The sequence below is a fragment of the Equus przewalskii genome, chromosome 2 (assembly GCF_037783145.1).
Source record: "Equus przewalskii isolate Varuska chromosome 2, EquPr2, whole genome shotgun sequence".
NCBI lineage: Eukaryota > Metazoa > Chordata > Mammalia > Perissodactyla > Equidae > Equus > Equus przewalskii.
Genome location: NC_091832.1, coordinates 23,965,553 through 23,992,026, shown reverse-complemented (window position 1 = coordinate 23,992,026; position 26,474 = coordinate 23,965,553). Strand labels below are relative to the sequence as shown.

Sequence of the window (26,474 nt, the reverse complement as noted above, 5' to 3'; positions counted from 1 at the left end):
TCTCTGCTTTGATTGTTACTGAAGATCATAAGCAGCAGTGGTTATGTAAATTCTGATTCTGCATTTGCCATTCCTCAGTGTTGAAGACATTCACATATCACTCAATATCCCCTGTGTAATACATCACTTCAGAAATGAGTTATATAATAATTCCTGTTTCTTTCTTTTGCTTTTTGCCTTGTCTGCAAAGAAAATCAGCTAAGATTTGTACTAGATCATCGCAGTTTTGTTGGCCTAGAGGTGACACATTTGCATTCTTATTTTCTACTTAATCTCTTTTTCGTTTTTATTCCTATTTCATTAACCTATTTGTAAAAGCAGCAGCCTACACCCCTGTAGCACATTTGTTTCTTTCCTTCCCTCTTCATTCCCTCCCCTGTATTAGATATTTTTTTGATTGCATGGGATAGAGACATTATATTGCCTTTTAAGTAACTGAGTTTAAGGATTTACAGAAAAAGATGAAGATTAGATGCTCAACAACATAGCTGGGCCTCACAGTAGAAAGGATTAGCCATAGAGCCAGGCCCCCTCAGAAACGAGTGCGTTTGTTTCCTGTTGAGGTTTTGCTGCTGATTTAGTGATTCTGTTACTTCTCATCTTATCTGTCTCTGTTACCAGTGCTGCTTCTGCTCTCTCTTAGCCATCTCAAGTGTCTCTTTTCTCCTAGAGCCCTGCCTGTGTGCTCTTCTCATTACCAGAGTTCACATTCACATTCCAAAGGAGAGTATCTGATTGATTCACTTAATGACCTGTTGGTGCCAGGCGAACTCCTACGTCATTAGCCTGCTGAGAGAGTCTCTGTTCTTGGGTCATGTGCTACACTTGATTGAGTAGGGTCATATGGTACAAAGTATGGTGACGTATAAAACCTATCAGAAGGGCCATTCGTATAGCAAGCACTCAGCAGCATCATTCCTCCTCCTTTAGAACAATTGATTCACTTTTAACTTAAAGGACAGTTATTAGACTGAATTTTCCCCAAAACCAGTCATCTACATATTTATAGATTAGAGTTTGGTTGAATTGCTGATCTTATTTCTGAAATGTTGCATTTTTTTCCCCTCTTAATTTCATTCTTAGCCCCAAAACAAAGAACTGCCTCTACCACCTTTTAGCCACAACTTAAAATAAACCTATGGTACTGACTGTTGGTCCAAGAAAGCCCATCTGTTAGAGACTATGAAGAGAAAAGAAAATTCAGATATTTCCATTCTCGTAGCATCTCTAAATTTGGAGGAAGAGATTGAAGCTACAAGCTGAAATAAGGTTTTTGGATTATTAGCCCCACATGAGTTTGAATCCTGGCTTTCTCACTTACTAGATGATGGATGAGTATCTTTTCTAAGCTTCAGTTTACTCATGAATAAAGTGGAGCTTATGGTATTTGCCTCGTGTGGTTATTAGGATACATGCAAAGCAGTTAGCAAAGTGCCTGGCACATAATAAATGCTTGATAAGTGTTAACTCCTGTTATATCTAGATCATTAAGTCTTATTAATAATAAAGCTTACCCTAGTACATCAGTAAGTTCTTAGTGCTAATGAAAAGTAGCATTTCTTGGTGCATGAGCTAAGACCTAATTATTGAGCCCTTATTTACTCAGTGCTGTGCTAGGTACCAGCTGGGTATACAATAGATGTATTGCAATATGATTGTTGCTTTCTAATCCCCACTATGAAATGTTAGTCCCAGAAAAAAATTTAAGGAAACTCAACCCTATGATGGTATTATGCTGTTGGAATTTGTGTGTATGACTTTGGACAAATTACTTCTCTGTGCCTCAGTTTCTTCATCTGTAAAATTGGGAAAATACCTCTTAGGATTGTTGTAAGGAATAATTGAGTTAATGTATGTAAAGTACATAATACACTGCCTGATGTATGGTGTTTAAGTAAGTTGCTCCTCCTAGATTGTGACTCCTAGCAGTTGAATACTTGAAGCCTCCTTGAGTCTAATTGACCAGTCTTTTTCTTCTTTTAGTTCAAATTGAATAGGTTTCTTTGTAGGAGGTTTATAGTATATCCTTAGTCTCCGTCATCAGCATAATTTTAGAGAATCTAAGTGGTAAGAGATGAGTGAACTGCAGGACATGCTCTACAGATAATCTTGTTTCATTTCGAGATTGAACACCAGAATTTCCGTATCTTGCCAGTCCTCCTTTGGTGATGCTTTAGCAGGAAAAATGTATCTTGAAATTCTGACAAAGCTGATTTTTTCCTCCCACTGAAACGTCCTTTTGCGGGGGCTGGAGTGAGTGGGGTGCTAGTGATGTGAAAGTAGGGTATAGAAAAGGCAATTTGAATTAAGACCTTGATTTTAGCTTCATAAATCCAGCAGGCAAGGGATTTTCTGATCAAAGCTACTTCCCTTCTTAAAGGGGAAATTCATTTCTGATTTATATTTCCTTCTCAAGAAGTGAGATTAATATGTTTTATTCCCATATTAATGAGATTGAACATCTTTTCAGTATGTTTACTGATCACTTATATTACTTTTGTGAATCACCTATTCATATCCTTGACCTTTTTTGTTTGTTTTATGAGAAGACTTGCCTTTGTAGAATAAGGACTTTTTTTTGCCAAATATGTTTCAGATATATTTTTCATTTTGTCACTTGTCTTTTTTACCCCTGATTGTGCTTTTTTAACTGCACTGAACCTTTTAATAAAATCAATCTATAGATTTTTCCTGGAAAGTATTTTCTCATGGTTAGAGAGAAAATTTTTCTGCTCAGTGCTGTAAAACATGTCATAGTTTATATGTAGACTGATCCATTTATTAAGCATTTTTCCTTACAAATAAGTGATTGATTGTCACAGTATTTGAAGAGTCTTTGCATAAGCCTGAGGCAGTAACACCATAATAACAATAGCTACCACTTATGCATACTGTGTGCCAGGCAATATGCTAGGTCTTTTATGTACTGTATTCCTAATACTCAACTTCAAGCTAAATATGATTATTATCCACATTCCATAGATGAGTAAAGTGGGGCTAGAAGTAAAATGATATGCCCAGGGTCACAGAGCTAGTTAGGGGCTGGATTGGAATTTTAACTCAAGTCTGCCTAACTCCAAAGGATGTATGTACTTACTCTACAAAGCTTGGTTTCTTGAGGCTTCAAATAAATTAAATTGGTCCTAAAAGTTAAGTAAATATCTTTTATCAGAACTTGAAAAGATGGTCTGTAGCCTAGTTAGATTGTTTTTGGTTCTCGAGAGCATAGTAGACAGTGGATAAGGTAATGAGAAGTGTGTAAACTAGCTGAAAGAAAGGTCCTCACTGTCTAGGGCAGTGGTTCTCAAAATATGGTTCCCAGACCTGCAGCATCAGCATCACTTGGGCCTTTGTTAGAAATGCAGATTCTCAGGTCCCATTCCACACCTACAGAATCAGAAACTCGGGAATTGGAGCCCAGCAATCTCTTTTATACCACCTCCAGCTGATTATGATGCCTGTTAAAATTTTAGAGCCACTGGTCTAGGGAAACTATTTTATTCTCTCTAACCATGATTTCTGCTTTTATGAGCTTCAGCCTAGGTCTTAGCCCTTAAGTGCAAAATTAGTATTATTGATGGGGCCAGCCTGGTGGTGCAGTGGTTAAGTGCGCATGTTCCGCTTCTCGGTGGCCCAGGGTTCATCGGTTTGGATCCTGGGTGCGGACATGCCACCGCTTGGCAAGCCATGCTGTGGCAGGCGTCCCACATATAAAGTAGAGTAAGATGGGCACAGATGTTAGCTCAGGGCCAGTCTTCCTCAGCAAAAAGAGGAGGATTGGGGCGGCAGATGTTAGCTCAGGGCTAATCTTCCTCAAAAAAAAGAAAATTAGTATTATTGAATAATGGCAAAAGCATGGAGTCAAACAGGAACTAGTTTTGAGTCCAGTTTAATAAACATTTAAGGCAGGTTCACCTCCCTAAGCCACGGTTTCCCATCTTTAAAATGATGTTAATAACATCTATCTCCATATAAGATTTTTTTAGAATTAAGTAAGATATGTGTAAAGTACCTTGTACCTTGCCAGGCTCTCAAATGTTTGAGAAATTGCCTCCAGTAATTTTTTTTGTTTAGGAAAAAAAGCCCCTGTCCACCTTCTAGTCTCAGCTTCTCTTGTTTCTTGAATGTATTTTGCCGTCTTGTATCTCTGGGCCTTTGTATTAGCTATTTCTCTTGGAAACCCCCACCTCCCACCCCTCTTTACCTCACTAACTTCTATACATCCCTGCTTATGGTCTGCTTCCCCTGGAGGGGGCTTTGTCTAACCCCTGCTCCCCAGTCTCTGTGCTCACATAGCAGCCTGTATTCCTCTTGTCAACTGCACTTGTCACAAGTTTGGGAACCGCTTGTCTCCTTTATAAACTTCGTTGAGGTACAGTGTCTTGTCTACTGCCATATTCTGGGACAAGTAAAGTTCCTCACACATTGTTGGAACTAATAAATGTTGAATGAATGAATAGTGGCTATCATTATTGCTTCATCATCATCATCATCATCATCATCCACGAGCAAGCTCCCCTCTCTAGCTGGTAGTTTTTGTGCTGACTGCTTGTGATAATCATAAATTAGATAGTATTAGGACCAGTGCCTGTTTTCTCTTTCCCTGAAAGCACATGCTTTGACCTAGGCTGAAATGGCAGTTCACTGAGCTGCTTTCTGATCTCTGATCCCTCTGTATCACAGGTGCGTTGGGGGAGCTGTATGCCTTGGTGGATCAAGTTCATATGCAGAACCAAAACTGGCAGCATCCTTCAGACCTCACCATGCGGTAAGTGGGTAATTAAAAGAAGGAAGAAAAGGGTAGAATTTAGCTGTAGGAGGAATGTGGTGGGAAGGTGGGGGTTGTAATTGTTGTTTAGTTCCAGAGGTAGAAAAAGAATTAATACAGTCTAATGGAATAAGAACTGGACTGAAATTCAGGAATCCTAGGTTCTAATACTAGCTTTGCAATTTTTAACTAACTATATGATTTTGATCAAGTCATTTCACTTCTCTGCTCCTCACGTCAGTAAAATTAAGATGGTGGACTAATTGATGTCAAAGGGCCTTTCTAGTTCTGAAATTTTCTGGATTCTTGATACAGTGTGATTTTATAGATTTATTGTTACTTTGATCCAGTTATTCAGAAACCTTGGAGTCATCTTTGACTCTTTTCTCTCTTGCCCCATATTCAGTCCATTAGCAAATCCTCTGAGCTCTACATACAAAATATATCCAAAACCTGACCATTTCTCATCATTTTCACCTAGATTATTGCAAGTCTCCTAAATGGTCTCACTGCTTTTGCCCTTGCCTGTCTGCCATTCTCAACTCAGGAGCCAAAGAGATTCTTTTCAAGCATAAGTTGGATTCTCTTCTTTGCCCAGAATTTTCCAGTGGCTTCCCATTTCACATCTTCCCATCTTCACCATCCCCTACAGGGGCCTATATGCTTTGGCCTAGGCTTACTTAGCTCACCGACCTCTTCTCCTACTACTCTTTGCCTTGCTCACTCTGCTCTAGTCACACTGGCTTCCTAGCTATTTTTCAAATATGTCAGACATACTCCCACCTCCAGGGCCTTTACACTTAGTGTTTCCTCTATAGTTGCCAAAATGATAGTAGTTCAGAAAGGCAGTATAGTATAACGGTTATTAGTTAAATTCTGGAGTCAGATGTGAATTCAAATCCGGGCTCCTTACTCCACTGTATGACCTTGGGCAAGTTACCTAACCTGAGGCTCAGTTTCTTTACCTGTACAAGGAGTTAAGGAGAGTCTTTTTCTGGTAGGATTGTCGTTAGCATTAAATGAGATGAGGTGTTTAAATAATTCAGCAAGTATTTGCATATAGGGCTAGCTAAATGTCATTGTAATGCTGTTTATAATTATTTTCAACCCTGGCTGCTACTCATAATCACCTGTGGAGAGGTCTAAAAATACAGATGTCCAGGCCTTGACTCCAGGGATTCTGAGTCTGGGAGGGAGATGGGGGCGCCAAGAATCTGTATCTTTAAAAAGCTTCCCAGGTGGTTATTAGGAGCAACTTGAGCTGAGAATGGGATCAGATTATCTCAGAGGGTCCTGTTCAGAACCCAAGCCCAGCCGGCCCGGTGGCGCAGTGGTTAAGTGTGCACATTCCGCTTTGGAGGCCCGGGGTTCACCGGTTTGGATCCCGGGCGCGGCCATGGCACCATGCAGAAGGCCATGCTGTGGCAGGCATCCCACATATAAAGTAGAGGAAGATGGGCACAGATGTTAGCTCGGGGCCAGCCTTCCTCAGCAAAAAGAGGAGGATTGGCAGCAGGTGTTAGCTCAGGGCTAATCTTCCTCAAAAAAATAACTAAATAAAATAATAATTCCACTAGGGTGGACATTTAAATTGTTTATTGGGAAGAAGAAGAAAAAACGCAAAAAAAGAAGATTGGCAACAGATGTTAGCCCAGGTGCCAATCTTTAAAAAACAACAACAAAAAAGAACCCCAAGCCCAGCATATGGCTAAAGGAGACTCTCAAGAAACTTTACTTTGAGCCTGTGCTATTAATTGTTCAGTTTCTGAACTTGCAGTGTGATACTCACATGATGATTTACCTTCTCTGGGAATTTTATTCTAATTTTAACTGCTGTGTCCTGAGCAACCTTGAGCAGTGTCAGACAATGAGGTCCTATTGGAGGTACAGGTCTGATGCAAGCAATGAAATATAGATCCTGCTCTAAATGTTTCTAGAGGAACAAAATATTTTTTTCCTACGTAAATGTTAGTATACATTATACAGGCAAGGCCTGTCCCTAGGTTTCTTAGAACATTTGTGTAAATGGCACATATCACCATAATACCTGTATGGGAATTAGGTAGCTTTGGAAGTTGGAAGGAAATAGCACTTATAATGTTATGAATTTTGTATAAATAAAATAGTATGAAATTTCCAAAATTGTGAGACTCGAAATATAAAATATCCGTTTTCCAAAAGTAATGATATTTTTAAAATAGTTGTCTTGGCCTTTTGTGTATACAAATAGCCATTCCAGCTGAAACCCTCATCTTTTCCTGTTTTTTATTTCCCCTTTCTCCTTATAGAAACTATGCCCGGAAACGACAGAAACCTCTGCAAAGATGCAGTCTGACTCAGTGGGTTGACAGGAACATGCGAAGCCACCACCGGTTCCAGCGTCTTTCAGATTTCCGGGCCAGTCCATTTGTCTCATCCCATCAGCAGTGAAGGTCCCTATCCAGGGTCCTATCCAGAGCAGCATGTCATCTTCTTGTGTTGTTTTGTGCTTTGTAGATTTTGAATTTTATTTTTCACAAGATTTTTATTTAAAGAACTTGTTACCTTTTGGAAATGCCCATTGCTGACTTGAATTTTTTTGTATAAGGTCCTTCCTGTTTGTTTGTATGTGTGTATGTATGTGTTTAAGCAGTGTTAAGTTGATACAGTTTTTATTTTTTTATTTAAATTGGAGGTGGCCACCTCCTGAAAGCCAACATTAAGCCAAAACCCCCAGGCTCAAGCAAAACACCCACCTCCGTGCAGAAGTCAAGTCTGCTTCTGGTGCCCAAAATCTCCTGTAAGGAAGAGGTTCTTGAGCAGGCTGCAAGCCAGTGCTAATTATTGCTGATGACTTAAAGACAGACACAAGTCACTTTTAACAGCCCCTCTTATTTTTTTATTTGAATCTCTGAATTTACCTGTCAGTATTTTAAAGTTGGTAATCTAGAACCTTTGCAGTAGGATGGAGCAGGACAAAAATCCTGTTGAAAGGACAAATTAAAGGTGTAAATTGTCTCCTTTTTGTACCAACTAGCTGCCTTTATTTTTTTGGCTTTTTTTCATTCTTCATTAAATTGATTTTGCACAGTGGTGTTTACAAATCTTAGACATCTGAACTCTGACAGGAGACTACTGACTAACCCTTGTTGATTTGTGGTCTTGTGACTGGTCTTGTGATTGTCTTCTCTGCCTTTCCTCAAGGATTTTCCTTGTTTTGCCCCAGTGACCACTGTGCTCCTTCGGGTTCTACCAGCATAGTCTCGTATCTTGTTAGACATGTATATGCCTCTAAGAAGAGCCTCCCTGCTGTCCTTACTGAAGAGTTGCCCACCCAGAGTCTTGACTGTAGGGGACGGGCCAGAAAGCCAGTGCTGTTGAGGTGTTGGTTGGTCTTCAGTTTCACCTGCTGAACCCCACTTCAAGTGGGAGTTGCTGTGTTAGTCAGTGAGCCTCCGTCCGTGGGGAGAGACTTGGGAGAGGCACTCTTTTGTCTCCCTTGTTAGTTAACAAGAGGTGCCTTTAGACCGGATGTTACTGTCTCCTCATTTGGTCAAACCTATGGTGTAGTTTCACAGACCTGCTCAAGTGGGTCTAATATGGTTGTGATTAAGCCTGTGTGGAAAAGCATTACCTGATCTTAAGGTTTGGTGTTTTAATTCAAGTTGACAGACTTTTTTCAGCCATCTTAATGGATGTCTTAGGAGTTTTTACTCTCTTTACAGATAGTGCTAGACATCTTTTGGGAGATTTGCAGTCCCGGCATCCGTGCTATTGTTCACTCTCTGTGAAGGTCGTATGTAGTTGCTGTAGCACAGCCTGTGATACCGGGCTAGCTGCCTCTGTCTGGTTTTGTTGTTTCATCAGCCCTATCTTTGTATGTGAGTAACCCATCTTCAACATCTACCCTGGGTTAGAAACTGACTTGGGAAACGCTTTGTCATTCAAGCCATCAGTAAACTTAGATAACTATCCCTAAGTGTTTACTGTTTTTATCCAGTCTAGGAGTCTCTTTTTCATGGACATTTGGTACAGATTCTGGGACCAAAATGCAAAGAAGTTCTGTTCAAAGGCAAGAGTCAAAATCTGTTGTTTCACTTGGCATAATTGGCATTTACTACGTCAATCACTTCTCCAGGTTTCTCTAAATTAGCTCGATGGAGACAAGCAAACATCCACCTTGGGAACCATAGCATAGTTAAAATTAATTGTAGCTGGAATAACTAGCATTGCAAATGTGTAGTTCCCCACAATAACCCAAGGAGTGAAGGGACAGCATTTTGCTTAGGCAAAATCTAAGACTCATCTTCCACCTTCCTGGTACAGGAGGGTTTAAGTCTGAACGTGTAATGGGAGCATCACCTTTGCCAAATCAAATGAGTGACGGGTTAACTAGAAAATGTGACAATCACATTTCCTCTTTACTCAAGTAAGTCTGTTTTTCCAAAGCTTTAGCAGCTTAATTAAATCTGTTGGACGAGGGGAGGAGAGAACTGTTCTCTAGCGGTTAACATGGTATTCTTTAAGAAGAAGAAACAAAGCCAAAGAAAACTCATTATCAGGCACGTTTGCCTTAAAGATGGTAGTGGGTAGAATCTGGAGTTTTAATCTGTTTTTAAAGCTGCATATCTCATATTTGGTGTTGACCCCTAAGTCTAATACTTCGTGTGGAATTATTGCCTTATTTTATTTGAGTAAGCATTATGTGCATTTAACTGCCTACCTAGCGTTCTTCACCCATGATGACATTCTCACCACAGGGGTCTTGACAAAGCAGAGTAAAAATGTGCTGTTTACATAGTTTACTTGTAAGTAAAGAGCCTGAAATAACCTGTACTTTCACATCTAATGCAGGCCCTGATTTACTGGAGTTGTTGTCAGGATCGATTATGAAACTGTAGTTTGGTGCCTCCTCTTTATCATGTTTTTTCCCTTGTAGCAGTTGTGTTTAATGTCATTAAAAAGAAATAAAAGTTCTTGTCAGTGGCATATGTGCTGTGGCCGTCTGTTGCGGGTTTGAAGGAGAGTTCCTTCCTCCTTTGCGTAGGTAGGTTAGAGGGGTATGGGAGGGGGTGGCAGCTAGTAGAATGTGGTACTAGGGAGGCGAGGGTGAATGCTCCCTGTTCTTTTGAGGGTAAATTACAGTGTTGAGAAAGGCGTTCCAGCAGTTCAGAAATGTTGAAATTGATTGGGATTTGCAGCTACATATAGTGCATGTCAGGAGCCTGACGTAGGGAGAGCCTGAAATATCTCTGTGCTGCTGTTTTTGCAGAGGGGGAAGATGGCTCAGCCCGATCAGACAGGTATTGCCTTGCATTCCTTCCCATGGCTGTGTGGTTGACCCCCCTGTCTCTGCCTCTCCGGAGCTAGCATTGATTAAGGAAGAAGCCGAGCTATCCTGGGGCATTCTCCCTTTCAAAGGGATGTGAGAAACCAGAAATGACAGTACAAGATTGAGGGTTGTTCTTAACCCAACTTCTCAGAGATTGAGTGCTCCTAGAACCTGGGGTGAAGTTTGGATAAGTGTGGGTAGATGTGGGAGACACAGCGTTCCTTAGATCCCTTTTGTGAACCAAGCTTCTTAGACTTACCCCCAGGAGCAAGGATAAAAGGGAATGCAATAATAGCCTGTCACCTGTATTAGCCAATGCTTCTAAAATCTCAGCTCGTGCTGAGAAAAATAAGTAGCAACACATTGAGACAGGCTCTCTGTCCTGCTGTTCTAGAAGTTTTGTCTAGTATATATTCTACAATCCAGGCAAAAGGTTCAATATAAACTTACTAATTACCCAGCTATTTGATACTCTTGTCTGAATCTGAGGTACTCTTGACCTATACATATCCATTTTGTTCCTGTCAGGTATAGGTGATCTTTTCTCCAGTAACTGCTTATTTCCTTTTCAGCAGTGTGTTATTGTAGACATCAAAGGTTTCAGAGACCAGGCCGTATTCTCTGAAATGGTGATGTCCCTTACCCTCAGCTTGTTTTTAGGTCATGAAAAAGTGAGGAGGAGGAGAAATGGACCTTCTCTAAAAGGAATGGGTTCATTCCCTAACCAGCCTGTTTTGAGCTTTTACAGGAAGAAAAAACCCAACTAGAAAGCAGAGTTTCCTGCTTTTCTTCTTGTTGTCCTGCTTTTCAAGAGAAAACAATTATTCCTAAGCTGATTCTAGGGTATGCTTGCTTTGTATGCCAGAGCACCTGTCAGGAAAAAAATTTCCACTTGTCACAGGAAGTATCAGCTGGTCAGTGGTGGAATTCTTTAGTGAACAAGCTCCTGCCTTGTCAGTCCTCCCCACCTGTTCTTCCCTTAGGACAACTGGAACATGCCATAGACAGAAAATCTGACCCTCCCCGGCACCCACTGAGAAGGGAGTGGAATGTAATCCTTTGGACAACCTTTAAAGAGTCCATGTGATAGTCCTGAAATGTATCATTAAGGAACTATTTGTATACAAAGATCTTCAACTTAGCTTCAAGTGACATTTGAGGGTTTGGGAATATTATACTTACGGAGCTTGGTGGGGCTGGATTGGGGGGGGGTGTCCCATTTATAGAAGCAATTTGTTCTTGGAGGCTACTTCTTAAAAGCGAAATCCCAAAACAGTCAAATGGGTTTAAAGAGGGTGAGAAATAAAGTAGAAGTCTGAAACATCACATGACTGGAGTAGGGAGTTGTTACATATTTCTGTAAAGGGTTGAATTAGAGATCTTAAAACTGGATTCTAGAGGGGGCCCATACTAAAAAGCTAGGGGTTGAGGGGACAAGATTAGAAAGAGAAAAGGACTCCTGCCCCTCAGAAACACTCACCAGTCCTTCCTCTCCTCAGACCCTGGGCTTTCCCTCTTGGCTTCTTCCCCTTGGCTCCCACTCTAGGTGGTGCTGGGGTCTGGCAATCCTCTGTTCTCATTCCTTTGTTTTTGAAATAGGAAACCAAGGTCCCTCCTCAGAGAAGTAATTGTCCTGAGCTGCTACATGATTACAAGGCAGGGTCTTCTGCCTCTCAGTCCAGCATTCCTTCCACAGGCCCGCTGTGGTCAAGTCAGGTCTCTTAGTCTCAAAGAACTTGCCTGGGCCCTTCCCAAGCTGTGAGGAATCTGCAGACCTAAGTGAGTGGTGAAGAAAGGACCACATCCCAAGCTGTAGGGTTCTACTGTGCCACGGTAGCTGATTCAGGAAAAGCTCAATTATTGTAGAACTTGGGGGTTAGGGAGGTAATTAAAGGAAACGGAGTTTAGCTAAGCAGGAATGTTGTTCACTCCCCTCCCCTCACACCCCCCTCCTGCCACCAGCTGATGTCCTGGAGGCACAGGTAAGTTGAAGACAGGACTCGCCCATCAGCAGTGCTCCCTGGACCCCACTGACAGCTGTCTATACCTGATGCTGAGTTGGGGGCTTCTCCAACATTTGGCACCAGATGGCCACAGAGGGCTTGGAAAGTACCTCTCTGAGGTCGGGCTTATTAGAGTTCTGTGTGCTAACTGATTTCTCACGTTCCCACCCAGCCTCTAAGACCCGCTTTCCCTCTGCTCACAGAACCTTCCAGAACAGCCTACCCTAAGCCCTGCTCACCTGACCTTTTCTCTCCAAGCTCTTGCTGGTTCTGGACAGAAATGTTTGAGGTGCCCTATTTACTGGTTTGCCCACTGGCACCGTTACTCTACCTTTCAGCCTGCTGTTGGGATCGTAACGATGTTCCTTTAACAGCCCAGCACAGCATGCTGCGAACACTGAGCTGCAGCAGGCGGCTCTTGCACTTCCTCTTTACTTCCCTCCTGACCCCGTGGAGAAACAGAACTGCATTCCTTTGACCAGGGAAAGCACCCAGCCCATCCAGAGGGGAAAACCCTTTGTTTGAAAAACTGAGCACCAGCCTGCATACCTCTGTGGTGAGGCAGCCCAAGCTTGATTTGGGGGGGCCTCAGGAATAGGATGATGGAGCAGCTATTTTCTCCTCCTACACGTGCACCCCCATCTGTTCAAGATTTCCCTTCCAACTCCAGCTTGGCTGGCAGGCATGTCCCTGAGAAGCTGCAGGCCAAAATGGAGAGAGAGAACTGACTTCCTCCTCCACACATCCTGACTTGCTGCCAACTGCCAGAAAAAGAGGGCAACATTTGGGCATTTACCAGAAGACAAGGATGTGCCTTTTCATTTGTCTTTTTATTTTACATTTAAAAAGTGGTTATTGCTCTAACTGTATCAGAGGTAAGGACCTCTCCCCTAAGGAGCCTTGCCCTTGCAGCCCCATTCAGCAGGGATGGAAGTCACAAGACAATGAGTGGAGCCTCATGCCCTCCCATGAGGAAGCCCTTAGTATTGCTGACATCTGCCTTTTACCCCATCTCTCCTCCCCACCTGTGCTGCCACACTCAGCCAAAGCAGAGTGGTGGCTGGCCCAGCCATGAGAGCTCTTGTAGACCGGAAGGAAGGGGCGGTCATTGGGTGATGGCTTTCAGCTCTCTGGGTTGGGGGCCATTGCTCTCATCATTCAGTTCGACAGGTATCCACTGAGCGCCTACTGTGTGCCAGGCTTGTGCTGGGCGCTGTCCTCCTGCATGCCCGTTCTCAGCCGCCAGTGGAAGATGCAGAAGTCCATCTCTTCCCACACAGGCATTCAGCGGCCATAACTTGTCGGTCCTAGGAAGAGTCTGCCTTCCCTTATCAAGCACCATTTTTTTTTTTTTTAACCAGAAAGGGGCAGTGGAGAGAGAGACCAGTCACCTCACACCACTCAGGCTCTAGGGAAGGACATGAGGACCTGGGTAGCTTTCACAGAACCCTGGATGAGATGGCAAGATAATGGAGACCCCAGAGGCCAGGGCTGCTTTGACTGTCCGTGGTGAATGGCTCAGTCCTGCCTTCCAGCAGCTGCCACTCCAGAGTGGGTGATTTAGCAGCCCTCAGGATGTCCCGTGGATGTACCTCTTCAGTTGTGCAAGCCAGCACTGTTACAACTCTAAGAGACTTTCCTAAAGAAATGGGGCCAATACCTTCCAGGTCTCTTTCCTAGTTTGTCTTCTTAAGACCCCAGACTGATGATCTCACAGTCAAAATAAGGGCCAAAGAAGACAGAGGATGCAGGCAACCAGCTCGGGGAATCCCTCTGCCCTCTGGAGTGAAGCCCTTCGATTATGTTTTCCAAAAGTAACAAAACAGATAACATCTTACACACTCGCAACGTTTTGCATCACACCACAAACAAGTCCTTGATGGCTGGATCCAGAAAAGGCTTGATGGCAGCCATGACCCTGCCCGGCAGGCAGCCCCACAGCTTCCCTGATGGTTCGTGGTCTAAAAGACACAGCTTGAATCATTCTAGGTGCTTGTCATCTCCCAGGAGCTTTGTGCATTTTCTCAGAGAGGAAGCCAGTCCAGGAGAGGCGAGGAGGCAGAAAGAAGGCTGTGTCTCATGCAGCTTTGCCTTTTCCAGAACAGGGCCAGGCCTTTTAGTTTTGTGGCTTATTTATTTTTTTGCAGAATTTGGGTTTGTAGTTCAGCCTCCTCCACCAGACCAGGACGGGGGCAGAGGGAGAACTGTGCAGCCAGCTGTGCCTCCCCCCACCGCAGTCTTCCCTCTCTCTGTGCCCGTGGACCTGGGGACCGGCAGAGAAGAGAAACGAAATCCTTCTCCCTGCAGACAGGCAGTCACGCTTCGATGATGTTCACCGAGGGCTTGTTTGGAAACTGGGAGGAAAAAAATGAGAGAAGCGGCCAGGGCTAACTGAATAGACTCCTTGCAAGGTTGGAAACAGGGAGAGGATACAAGAAGGAAGGGAGCAGCGGGGCTGCAGCCTAAAAGCCAGGCTCTTGTCTCATGTGGAAGGAGTAGCCCTGCCTGGATGTCTTGTCTCTCTGCCTTCTCAAACCCAGCCTTCGGCCCCACTCACTGAGAGGCCAAGACTGGGTCCTGGGCCCACGGCCCTTGGTTCCCAGGCCACCCCCAGCAGAGCCATCCCGCTGGCTGGTTCTCTCAAATCCTGCAGATCTGCCTCTGAGCGCAGCCTCAGCCACTGACACTGTTGAGGTGCTTCTGGAGATGGGGGTTAATAAGAAGCTTCAGGAAAATGTGCCAGAAAGAGAGAAGCCAAGAGAGGACAGTAAGCCAGAGGATAAGGAGATGGAGGGAGGAGGAAATGTAGAGAGGGCCAGATGTTTGCTGGATAATCATCGTCAGAACCATGAGATCCTCTCACATCCTCTATGTCTTTCTTCTGAGCTGCTCAGAGCAAGCACTGAAAAGGTTTCATATCTGTTTTACGGAAGAGGAAATGAAGGTACAAAGAGGTGAAGCACCTGCCCAAGGTCACCCAGCACAGCAGGAGCAGACACGAGCCCGGACCCCCTACTCTTGCTCTCCCACACCAACCAGGAATTCTGCTCTTCCCATTCGCTGCCCTTTTTTTTTTAATCCCACTGGCCCTGGCACCCTGTAAAAGGAGAGGATCCAAAATCAATTTGCAGTGTCCCCTGTGCACACAGGCAGTGGCCAAGCTTGGCTCTGCCCAGCTGTAGCCATGCCAGGCCCTGAGCTGACCCTTCTGCAGTCTAGGGACTACAAGTGCACAAGCCATGGGGCTGCCCACCCGTGTCCTGCCCTCACCTTGCTGCGGAGAAGACCCCCGCCTTGGTGCTCTGGTGTGCTGGTTTCTGACGCACTCTTGGTTTTTTCCTTGTTGTTATTGGGTTCATTGTCCTTGATAATGTCATACTGACGGCAGAAGAGGGCGATGACGCCTGGTGGGGACAAGGGAGAGCAGTCAGAGGCCACAGCCCAAGTCCTTGCCCCCTGCTTCATTCCCACCAGCACTTGCTGAGCTCCGGTTGGGTACTGAGTCCAGATGGTCTCTCGCCTGCACTACTGCCACAGTCTGCCTCTAGCCTCTGGCTCCTAGGCCCTCCTGTCCCCTTCCCAGCCCTCCCCTTCACCGCTGCTAGGTTGATCTTCTCACAACATGCATCCGACTGTATCTCTTCCCTTCCCTTCTGTTAAACCTCTGACAGCTCCCCTTGTCCTTTAGGAGGAAGTAGAAACAATAGCATTTGTGGAGCATGTGCCAACCCCTGTGCTGTGCACTGACACATTCTAGCTCCCTTAATCCTCACAGCTCTCTGAGGGTACCTTTTATCATCACTCCCGGGTTAGGAGCGAGGACACTGACACAGAGCTCAGATACCCCACTCAAGGTCACACAGTCGTGGAGCTGGGATGTGAATTTCAGGGCCTGCACTCTGCTAAATGTTTATTGTTATCAAACTAATAATACATGAACATAACATTTTTTGAAAATCAGATAGTTATAAAGCAGCCAACTCCAATTCTTGTAGGTGTTTTCTCCATTTTTACCTCTATATTTGATTTATACTGCTATTTCTTGCTCTGTTTTAGATACTGTCTGTTGACTTTCCATCATGGTAGACAAAGCCTAACAACTCCTTCTACTTCGTTCCCCATCATCCTAACAAAATTACATCAGGATTTTGGGTTAATTCGCTGTTTATATTGTTACGATTATGTAAATACGGTCTGTGCCAAATCTAATAATGCACCATAAGCAAACTTCCTCTTTTGTAAAATCTTTTCTTTTTCCTGCTTTTTTTCAAGTGCCTGTTTTTCTATGTGCCTACGGAACATTTTTTTCTAGATGCTTTTACAATAGAGCGTCCCCTCTCAACCGCCAGGCTAACACAGCTTTGGCCTGGTGTTTGAGTCCCTCAAAACGGACTCCATCCAGCCCCTCCACAGCCTCAGCGCCATTACTCCCCTACTTTCTGCCATCTCTCTTGAGTCACAGCTGCATGTAGCCAGACTGAGCTCAATTTGTTTCTTGAACACACTGTGCCCAGAATCCTTATTTTGGCTGCCTGGTGAACTCCTATTCATCCTTCAAAGCTCAATTCCCATGTTACCTCCTCTCTGGGTTTTCCCTGATTTCTGCGCCTAGCCCCAGAACTAATTCCATCTCTGCTGCTCTCATCACATTGAATTAGAGTTAAGTATGGGCCTGGCTTCTCCAAGACCGAGTGCCTTGCAAGCACAGGGCTCTTCTTAGTCATGATTGTAGCAGCACTATCTGGAATGGAGGGACTGTTCAGGAAAGGCTGGTCGAGTTGAGTACACAGACGAACTTTGGTCTTTATCCTCACGGAGCTCACAGACAAGTGGGAAAGAGAGAGACATGAGGCCAACTAATGTGTGTGCTGGGGGCAGCGAGGCAGGAGGATATTCTGCTGCAGGGTTGGGGAGGTTTTAGGGAGGCCTTCTCCGAGCCAGGTCTAGAAGGATGAGTAGGTTAAGAGGGTGTCCCAACCCTGAGCTGCCCAGGCCTGAAGCACCTGGAGGCACAGCGACCTGGAGGAGGAAGGAGAGGCTGCGGCAGCCATGGCCAGAGGGCAAAGGGGCTGTGGATGTGCCCACCCCCTGGAGCCTGTGCCACTCCTGAGGGAGGGGAAGGACAGGTGCTCACATAACCCTAAAAGACAGCTGTCAATAGGCGCTTTCTTTGGTGAGGCGTGAGTTAGAGAAGGGATCAAGTCTGCTCCCCAGAGCAGGACTTAGAGACTTCTCACCTTGTCTCTCAGCTGTTTCCAAGCCCCGTACCCTTCGTTTCTGTGAGAGAAGGGGGCTGGTCAGGGGCCTCCACTCCCCAGAGGTTAAGTGAAGAAGGGCTCGGAGGCCAGACTCACCGGCCCACATGAACAGGACCACGACGATGATCAGCACCTCGCCTGTCCGCAGCTGCTGGTTCCTCCCCATCTCCTTCATGGTCACCTCATCTGTGGAAAGAGGGACACCAGGTCCAGGGCTCCTTCCCTCCCCCGGCCACGCTCTAGGGCCGAGCCCAAGACAGGAAGCACTTATTTCTATAGGTGGCCACACATCTGATAAAAAGTGATTCGAGAACATGCTGATGGCTACTCGGGGTGGCAGCCATGAGACTTAATCCATAGTCCCACATTGATGGACCCACTGTCTTGGGGGACTCGTGTGAACCTCCTCTCTCTCAGGTACTGCTTTACCAGGCAGCAGGGGTGGGGGGAGCCATGCGGGAGTTAGCGCTTTCCTCGAGCCACCCTCTGCTCTGGCCCTGACCAGCCCTCACCCTACCCCGCCCCTGCCTTTGTTCTTGGACGCCATCTTCTCAGCCTCGCGCGGTGTCTTGAAGAGCACCGGCTCGCTAGCCGGACTCTGGCCCTGAATGGAGATGGCCTGCACGTGCACAATGTACTCAGTGTCCTCCTCCAGGTCCCAGAGGGCGCACGAGCGGGTGGTGGTGTTCACCTCCTGGATGAAGCGCAGCATCCGAACGTCCTTCTTCTGCCAAGGCAAAAGCCGCTGCTCTCAGTGTCCAGCCCCCCACCCTACTCTGGGGCTTACCCACAGGCCGCACCCGGCTCCCATGCTCAGCCCTTTACACACACAAGCTTACTTATGCATCCCATCATTTCTGGAGTAGGCACCATTATCTCCACTTTACAGATAAGGAGCCCGGCTCAGAGGTTAGGGAAGTTGCCCAAGGCCATACACCTAGTCAGACCTGGAGCCAGGTCCCAAACTCAAGTCTAAGATCAAGCCCATGCTCTTAATTCCCAGGTTCCAATCAAAGGCTCCTGAGCCCTCCCTCGCTGACTGATTCCCTTCCGGCCCCCCTTTCAAGCCATATGTGCGACTTTCTGCCTGTCTCTCTTGCTCCTCTTTCCTTCTCCCGTTCTCTCTCTGCACCCCTCCTCCCCACGCCACCGCTACTATCTTGGTGTGTTCTTCCCTCCCAGGGGCCCTCCAGGGTTACCTGCTGAGAGATGGCAAATCCGATGACAACCTCGTCCTCCAGGACATCCCAGCTCACCACCGCCGAGTTGGCCTTGAGGTGCCTGACAGTGACATTCACTGGGGCGGAGGGGCTGTCTGGGGGTGAGGCAGCACCTGAGCCTGAGCACCCCCTGCTGAGGCCTAGGCCTATTGTCTCATAAATGAGAAAGGGGACCCTTGGGAAGGCCATGCAGTGGGGGAAGGAAGAAACCCAGGCCTCCAATGGGGTTGGCACATGGGTCTCAGCTCCCTCATGGGTTGAAGAGCCAGGCCTGAGAGGCCCTAGGCTCCTTGTGTCCAGGTTGGGACCCCCTGGTGGCCACTACCTGCCCTACCAGGAGTCCAAGCTAAAGTCGATGGGCCTGGGCCAGGGGCCAATCTAATGGAGAGGGGGGTAAGAGGTTGGGGGACAGGAGACACAGGTGGCTGGGGTGGCAGGACTGAAGGGTAGTCTGATGAACGCAGTTAAAAACACTCCCAGTCCAGTACTTTTTCTACAGTACTGCGATGTCAAGTGAGTGACCTTGAGGGAAGAAGAAAGACCCAGAGGTCCAGAAGAGCCAGGCTGGGGTGAGCCCTGGGATGGGAGTGGGGATCAAGAGAGGAACCCCCCGGATCGTGGTGACCCGGGCAGGAAGAGCCTGGGGAGGGATCTAGGTGAGCCTCTTCTCCACACTGCCAGCCCCAAGAGGCAGGTGGGGAGGCGGCAGGAGAAGAGGGTCACTTAGAGCAGGGCCCCCCAGCTGAGTCAAGACTACGGTAGGGCCTTCTGGACACAGGAAAAGGATGAAAGAGGGGCAGTCGAGAAGGGAGTAGGAGGGAAAGTGATGAGGGCGGTGGGGTCAGGGAAGGAAGAACCTTCTAGGAGAGGAGCAGCAGAGTCACAGAAGCCTCTATATCCCTCCCAAGGGTCAGGTACTGCAAGGGGAAGACCTGGGCCTGAGCAGGACCCTTCATCCCACAGATGAGTGGCCTTGAAGCCCAAGGGGCTGGGGAGACAAAGCCAGACGTGGAGACGGAAAGAGACAGACAGACACAGACAGGTGGTGGCAGACACCGAATCAGAGAACAGACAGTGGGGTATCAGAGACAGACACAGAGACGGAAGCAGAGAGAGAGAGCACTGAGCCACGGAGAGATGGGCAGAGGTAGAGATGAGTGAGGCAGCAGCAGCCAAAGAGACAGACAGGGCGTCAGGAGAGGCTGGGGGAGGATGAGGCTGGGCCCCACAGGGCAGGCCCGACCCTGACTGCACCAGGCTCAGGGGGCCACCCCCACCCACCGGGAGCCCTAGGATGCCAGGCCCCATCCCCCTCACACATGCTCACCCACACTGGGACCCCATCCCGCTCCGACCTGCAGAGTTGGCCTGCAGGGCTTTGGGGACAGGGAGCAAGGCCCACGGTGGGGGGACCGGTGTCCTCAGCTGCTCCCTGGGCCAGAGAAGGGAGCTAGGGCACCTGAGGCAGAGGCCTGGGGTCAGGGGAATGGGATGCGGGGACTGGGGATCGCAAGACCCTAGACCCCAGGGCTGGGGTGGTGGGCAGGAGTTTAGGGGCTGCAGGACGGGCCTGGGGTCAAGAAGGCAGGGAAGAGGCTGGGGGTGCGGTCAGGGAGCGGTGATCGGGGCAGAGACGGGCTCCCCAGGGAGCAGGGAAGGGAGCGGCGGACTCCCGGGCCGGGCGCGAGGGGAGCCCGCCCGCCCGCGCCCCCCGCCCCCCGCCCGGGCCCCCTTACCCGCCTGCACCAGCGCGAGGCAGACGCAGCCCAGCCACAGGCGGAGCGCGGCGCGGGGCGGCCCGGGGCGCATGGCGGCTCCTCCGGCCGGCCGGCCCGGGGCGGCGCAGGCGGACGCGGCTCCGGCGCCCGGCGGCCGCTGGCGCTCGCGCTCCAGCCCGCGGCCCGCCCGGCCCGGCCGCCCCGCGCCGCCCCGCGCCGCCTGCATGTCGGCTCCGCGGACAGCGACTCCCGCGCGGCGGCGGCGGCGGCGGCGGCGGCCGCGTCCACGTCGGGCGCCCGGGGGGCGGGGCGCCCCCGCGGCGGGGAGAGGCGCGGGGGCGGGTGAGGGGCGGAGGGCGCCCCCCTCCCGCCCCCGCTCCCGCTCGGCCCCAGCCCGGGCTTCGCCGACCCGCGGCTCCCACTCGCTCACTCCTGCGAGCCGGGCTCTGCGCGCCCCCCGCGTGCTGCGCGCCGACCTCGCAGCCCCTCTCCCCCGCACAGCCCTGCCCCGGCCCCCGTCTCTCCCCTGTCCCCAGGGAGAGGGAGGACAAGCGTCACGGAGATGCCCCTCTGGGCCCCCACCCCACAGCTGACCTCGGCCTAGGAGTCCCCACCCCTCACTCCACCCCAGACCCCCGGCCTTGCTGGCCGGGGCAGGAGTGAGCAGAGGGGAGTCGTCAGCGCAGGGATGGGGTGACTATAGACTATAGAGTGCAGAGTAGGTGCCGGGATGCATACAGTAGCTACTGGGCCAAGAAGAGGGTCCTCTGACTCCCTGGAGGGCCAGGCCCTGTGACCCCGGGCCGATCCTTCCCCTTCTTTGGGCCTCCGTTTTTATCTCCGCAATGAGAGTAACCACGAGGGTCTCCGAGGTGCCAGAGGTTGTGTGGAGGGCTTTGCTTGCGTTGTGTTGCTTACTTCTCCCTGCAACCCCATAAGGCCTGCTCCGCCGTCGGCATTTTGCACAGAAGCAGACGGCAGCTTGGAGAGGCTGCTGGACTTGCCCGAGGACCCACCGCAGAGCCAATCCGACTCCCAAACCTGGGCTTGACTGGATTGCCTCCCCACCCAGAGCGAACTCAGCCCCCCTGGGATCCCTGAGATCCTAGAACTTGCCTGTGCCAGCTCCTCCCCAGCCAGAGAACAATCTGGAACAATCTCTTCCCAAGAGCAGGGTGCGGGAGGAGCGGCTCCAGCCCACCCCATCCCCCTTTCTCACCCGACGGAACTGAACGCTGTGAGCAGTGAACGAGCTAACGCCTCTACCGAGCAGGGGGTTTTGATGGCGAGCAGCCCAGCCGCAGTTCATACAAGGGCTTGCGTGACCCCTCCCTCATCACCTTGGGGTCACCCATATGCCTACCCCTGCCCCTACCTCGCCCCACACACCCTTCTGCCCAGTCCACTCCTTTTCTGATCTTGGGGTGGCAGAGAAATGCCCTCAGCCTGCACACACCACCCTCTCCTTAAAGAGGGGCCTCTGGAGCCCGCCGCCAGGCAAGCCCCCCAGCCCCACCCTGTGACACTCTCCACCCTGAGTCCCAGCCAGAGAAACAAGGTTGAGGAGAGAGGCACAGATCAGGGCCCCAGACTTGGAGGGGCCACCCATCTCTCCCAATGATGCCCCGCCCTTTCTGAAATTTCACCAGTAGTGGGGCATCCTTTTGGGTCTTGAAGGCCTTCTGGTCTTCCAGATGCCCCTGGAAGGGCTAATCCTTTTTGGAAAGGAGACATCTTGAAAAGATATCCCACAGAACATCTTCAAGATCTCCCCCCACTCCTCCCATTTTAGATTAAGAAACTGAGGTCGGGAGATGGGAAGAGCTTGGTGCAAATTCACACAGTGAGTCGAGAGCAGCAACAGAGGCCACATCTCCACATACCCCGCCCAGGACTCCCTTCCCTGCCCAAGGTTCCACTTGGTCACCTTGGAAGGGGTGAGATGGGAGGGAGCTCAGCGGCTCTTGCTGAGCAGCGCAGTCTAACCCCAGGCCTGCTCCACTTGGCAGGCTGACACCCCCAGCCCCATCTGCTTCCTCAGCCACATACCTTGTCCTGGGGTCAGCCTCAGTTGGGACCTCCACCTGTTTGGGATAGGAGCCGAGGCACGAGAGCAGCTCTCTCTCCTTTTTCTCTTCTCTCTCAGCAGCTGCTTTCCGCCCCACCCCTCCCAACCCGCCCCAGCAGCTGCAGTTTGGCCCCTAGGGACCCCCTCACCCACCAGGCAGGAAGACAACCAGGGGCCTGCAGGAGCAACTGGAGTCTCCTCAGGCCTCATCACAGGAGCCAGCAGGAAGGAGAGGGGTCAGTTAGAGGTCGGAATCCACTCCTGTCCCTGTTGGGGAGAAAAGGAGGAGGGACAGGGTCCTGGCAGGGTCTGGAGTCCAGTCCGGGGGAGGTGGTGGATTTAACGCCACCTGCTGGCCTCTCCAGGCATAGCCCCAGGTAGATGTGAGGCATTGGGAGGGGCAGATGGCTGTGTCTGCAGGTTTTAGAAGGATGTTCCAGGAAGGGTGGCTGGAGGAGCGGGCATGAAAGACAGGGGGTACTTCTGCATTACCTCGATTCTGGGAAAAGTCCTGATGCCTGGCGCCTGGCCACCAGCGGAAGCAGGGTTGGGGATGGGAAGAGCTGGGAGGGTTTAGAGGCAGCCGGGGTGACCCAGGGAGGGGGCTGTCGTGACCAGTTCCTCTACACCATCTCTTACACAGGGCTAAGAGCGGTAGGCACTCAGTCAATGTTTGTTGAATGTACGGAGTCAATTTGTTCTTCCAACATGTATTTATTGAACACCTTTTATGTACCAGGCTCTGTGCAACATTCTGGAAATACAGCAGCAGAAGAATGAGTGATTGCATGAACGGCGATCTGGGTGGGGGTTGCGGGGTGGGCTTCTGTCCTACCCAGCTGCACTGGTCTCCATTTGGAGGACCCCCACGGACCTCTCCTGGGGGCTGCCTGGTCACTTATGCATTGGTGCCTGTTGAGGTCATGAGCATTTGGATGGTCCTGAGGGCCCAGAGCTGGCCGGAGTCCCAGCACCTACCCCAGGCTACAGGTGCCCAAGCCAGACTCCTGGGAACCATTTAGAGTGGAGGGGCTCCTCTTCGCCACCTAGAATGGTCATGGCCCTGTCTAGGGGCCCCCTAGATGCACACCCCCTAAATCACAGGAGGAATCAAGAGATCGCCTTGGGGATATGATAGCCAAGCACCTACCAAGGGCTTGGCTTTTTGTCCATGTTATTTTGAGTCTTCAGCTGGTACGTGTTATTACCCATCCCAGATCAGGAAGCTGAGGCTCAGAGAGGTGTGGGGACTTGCCCTGGGTCACACAGCCAGTGAATTATGGAGCTACGTCTCAAATTCAGTTATGTGGCTCCAAGTCCAGGGCTTGACCCAGTCTGCCTCCCTCTGGGGACTACTCAGGGCGGGGTCCAGGGCCCAGGGCTCACGACAGGGCATATGTGTTCCTTCCCTGGAGGGCTCCACGGGGCTTGCTGCTCACAGATGCAGTGGCTAAGCTCAGGGTCAAGACCACACTGAGGAAGGGCCCCACCACTCAGCCAACACTTTCCACGTGCTGACACATCACATGCATGAGAGAAGCTTCTTTTGAATCCTCACGATCCTGAGCAGTCAGGGTTGTTACACACATTTTATAGATGAGGAAACTGAGGCTCAAAGAGGAAGCGGCTCGCATGGGTCCTACAGCTGGGAGACGCTGGTCTGGCCTGTCCAATCCCCCAAATCCTCATCCCAGGAGTGATGAGGCCAGCCCAGCTCACTGTTTCCTGAGTGTCTGCACCAGGCCAGCCTGCGGCTGAGTGCTGAGGACGTAGGGTGAACCACACTGGTCTCAGCCCTTGAGACGCTCCCACAGTAGAGAAGGAGAGACACTTAAAATACAGAGAGGGGGCTGTGTTCTGGACCAGGAGGCACCAAGGATCTACAGGGGCCGGAAGGGAGCATTAAGTTGAAAGGAAAGCAGGGAGGGCTCCTGGGAGGAGGTGACACCTGAACTGAAGTACTGACAGTCAGGTGGGAATCAGTCAAATGAGGGGAAAGGGGCAGAGGGAAAAAGGAACTGTCGGCCCTGAGGCCTGGTAGAGCACGGTGTCTATGTGGAGGGGAAGTTGGGGCAGCCGAGCAGGGTGGCAGGGAGGCGGGAGGGGTCGCTGCCAGCTCTGAGCTGTGACAGTGGGAGAGGAAAACTAAGACTGATTTGAAAGACTGTTCTGGGGGCCAGCCCGGTGGCACAGCAGTTAAGTTCCCACGTTCCGCTTGGGTGGCCCAGGGTTCGCTGGTTCAGATCCCAGGTGTGGACATGGCACTGCTTGGCACACCATGCTGTGGTAGGCGTCCCACATATAAAGTGGAGGAAGACGGGCACGGATGTTAGCTCAGGGCCAGTCTTCCTCAGCAAAAAGAGGAGGATTGGCAGATGTTAGCTCAGGGCTAATCTTCCTCAAAAAAAGGTAGATAAATAAAAATAAAATAAAATAAATGAAAGACTGTTCCAAGCTTGCAAGAGAAGTCAGGGCAAAGGAGGGCTTCATTGAGTCCACAAAGACTTACTGAGCACCTCCTCAGTGTCAGGCGCTAGGTTCGGTCCTAGGGACACAGCCTTGAACAGGATGACAAGGTCCTCGCCCCCAGGGAGCGCACATTCCAGTGGCAGACAGGCAACAAACAAGTGAGCTAATGACTAAGTTAAATATCTTCAGAGACTCACGGGGTTATGAAAAAAAGGAGTAAAGTGGTAGAGAATGGCTGAGTGGGGTAATCTTAGGTAGTGTGGTCTGAGGAGGGTGACGTCTGAAAGAAGACCTGAAGAAGGAAGAAGAGCCAGGCATAACACACCCCACAGGAAGGGTGTTCCAGCCACAGGAACCGCCAGTGCAAAGGCCCTGGGGCAGGAGTAAGCTTGGCACGTTCAGGAAACTCAAAGAAGCCAGTGAGACTGGTCTTCGTGAGCAAGAAGGAAGAAATGAAGGTGGCTGGGATGACAGCCCAGGGCATGGGGCTGCGGAAGAGAGTTTAGGCTAATTCCACTTGCAGTGGAAGCTTTAAAGAGAGACGTGGTGTGATAGGATTTACATTTTAAAAGCCCACTTTGCCTGCTCCAGTACATAGACCAGACTGCAGGAACCAGGGCCAGGTGACCTGTGAGGAGGCAAGGAGGCTGCTGCAGTCGAGGCCAGAATGATGGGTCTTGGCCTGGGTGGTGGCAAGGACCAGGGAGAGACGTTGATGGAGGATTCAGGACACTTTTGTAGGAGGAGCTGATGGATGAGATGAAGCAAGTGAGGAGAGAGGAGAGGAAGAGGGAACAGGGCAGGGGTCCGCTCTCCAGAGTCTGGATTCTAAGCCAGAAACATCTGGCTGGGTGTCCCTGGGCCGGTGACTCCACCTCCCTGAGCCTCAAATGCCTCCTCTTGAAAGGGGAGATAATAATATCCACAGCACAGAGTGGTGGAAGTGATGGTGAGGGTGGCAAAGAGGAGGAAGGAGAAAGAAAGGGAGGAGCGGGAGGAAGAGCGAGAAGTAGGGGGAGGAGCGAGAAGTAGGGGGAGGAGCGGGAGGAGGAGCGAGAAGTAGGGGGAGGAGCGGGAGGAGGAGGGGCTGAGTGAACGCCTCCTAGTTGGGGAAAGGAGACCTCTCAAAATTCTTCAGTTCTTCAGAGTCTACAAAGGAGCCGACTCCCATCTGACAGCGCTCAGAGAGGCTGGGAATCTTGCCCAGCATCACACAGCCAGTCGGTGGCAGATTCTCGCCTCAAATTCCCTCAAACCCTGGACCCCAGCTTTGCGTTTGGAGACAGATTCCCAGCTACAGACCACAGTCGCCAAGCTCCCTCAAGAGCAGTGGGACCAGAGGCCCTATTTTAGGGGGACAAGATGTGGAGGGGGGGGTGTGGCAGGAAGTGTGGCAGCTGGAGTGAAACCTCTTCCCCACCAGGGAAGGGTGAAAGGACAAGAACCTGGGGATCAGACAGCCCTTGGGCTCAACCTTCAGCTCAGCCACTGATGGGCTGGGTGACCTCAGGTAGCAGCATCTGAAGTGAGGGTCCCAGGCTCAGGGGCCTGCCCTGCCCGCGTCCCTGCATCCCTGCATCCCTGGTACCCGAGGGCCTCCCTCGGCCTGAAGGAACAGGGCTGTGCAGAGCCAGGAATGGCCAGCAGAGGGCGCCTGAC

The 26,474-nt window shown here is 49.7% G+C and overlaps 2 protein-coding genes and 1 long non-coding RNA gene across 9 annotated transcripts in view; 1 reads left to right on the top strand and 2 right to left on the bottom strand.

The window, feature by feature from the left end:
- The window catches only part of S100PBP (S100P binding protein), a 41,452-nt gene extending 31,716 nt beyond the window's left edge, over positions 1-9,736 (top strand). For all 6 annotated transcript variants that reach the window (XM_008521852.2, XM_070610373.1, XM_070610375.1 and 3 more), the window contains 2 exons: positions 4,684-4,768; positions 7,057-9,736. In XM_008521852.2, coding sequence (XP_008520074.2) covers positions 4,684-4,768; positions 7,057-7,198 — 227 coding nt within the window. In that variant the 3' untranslated portion in view covers positions 7,199-9,736. The remainder of the gene's footprint in view (positions 1-4,683; positions 4,769-7,056) is intronic.
- A 3,157-nt stretch (positions 9,737-12,893) lies between these two features.
- FNDC5 (fibronectin type III domain containing 5) lies at positions 12,894-20,519 on the bottom strand. Of its 2 annotated transcripts, none has more exons than XM_070595740.1 (6): positions 20,297-20,519; positions 18,540-18,655; positions 17,869-18,067; positions 17,437-17,526; positions 15,353-15,486; positions 12,894-15,001 (listed from the first exon to the last, which is right to left on the bottom strand). In XM_070595740.1, exons 1-6 carry the CDS (start codon positions 20,502-20,504, stop codon positions 14,996-14,998), a joined length of 753 nt encoding a protein of 250 aa, XP_070451841.1. In that variant the 5' UTR covers positions 20,505-20,519; the 3' UTR covers positions 12,894-14,995. The 2 variants fall into 2 exon arrangements, with proteins under 2 accessions (XP_070451841.1, XP_070451830.1); XM_070595729.1 differs by having other exon boundaries at positions 12,894-14,436.
- A 556-nt stretch (positions 20,520-21,075) lies between these two features.
- LOC139079639 (uncharacterized) lies at positions 21,076-22,629 on the bottom strand. Its single transcript, XR_011533419.1, has 3 exons — positions 22,500-22,629; positions 22,328-22,362; positions 21,076-21,202 (listed from the first exon to the last, which is right to left on the bottom strand). It is a non-coding gene; the product is annotated as an uncharacterized lncRNA (long non-coding RNA).
- Between the last annotated feature and the right edge of the window lie 3,845 nt (positions 22,630-26,474).

What these genes read in the sequence shown, in the direction of transcription:
- FNDC5 (XM_070595729.1), bottom strand. Translation starts at nt 20,504, where the DNA reads ATGCAGGCGGCGCGGGGCGGCGCGGGGCGGCCGGGCCGGGCGGGCCGC. An exon ending in GATTTGCCATCTCTCAGCAG is followed by an intron (nt 18,068 to 18,539) that starts GTAACCCTGGAG and finishes TTGCCTTGGCAG; the next exon opens with AAGAAGGACGTTCGGATGCT. An exon ending in GGGGTCTTCTCCGCAGCAAG is followed by an intron (nt 14,437 to 15,352) that starts GTGAGGGCAGGA and finishes TTTTCCTCCCAG; the next exon opens with TTTCCAAACAAGCCCTCGGT.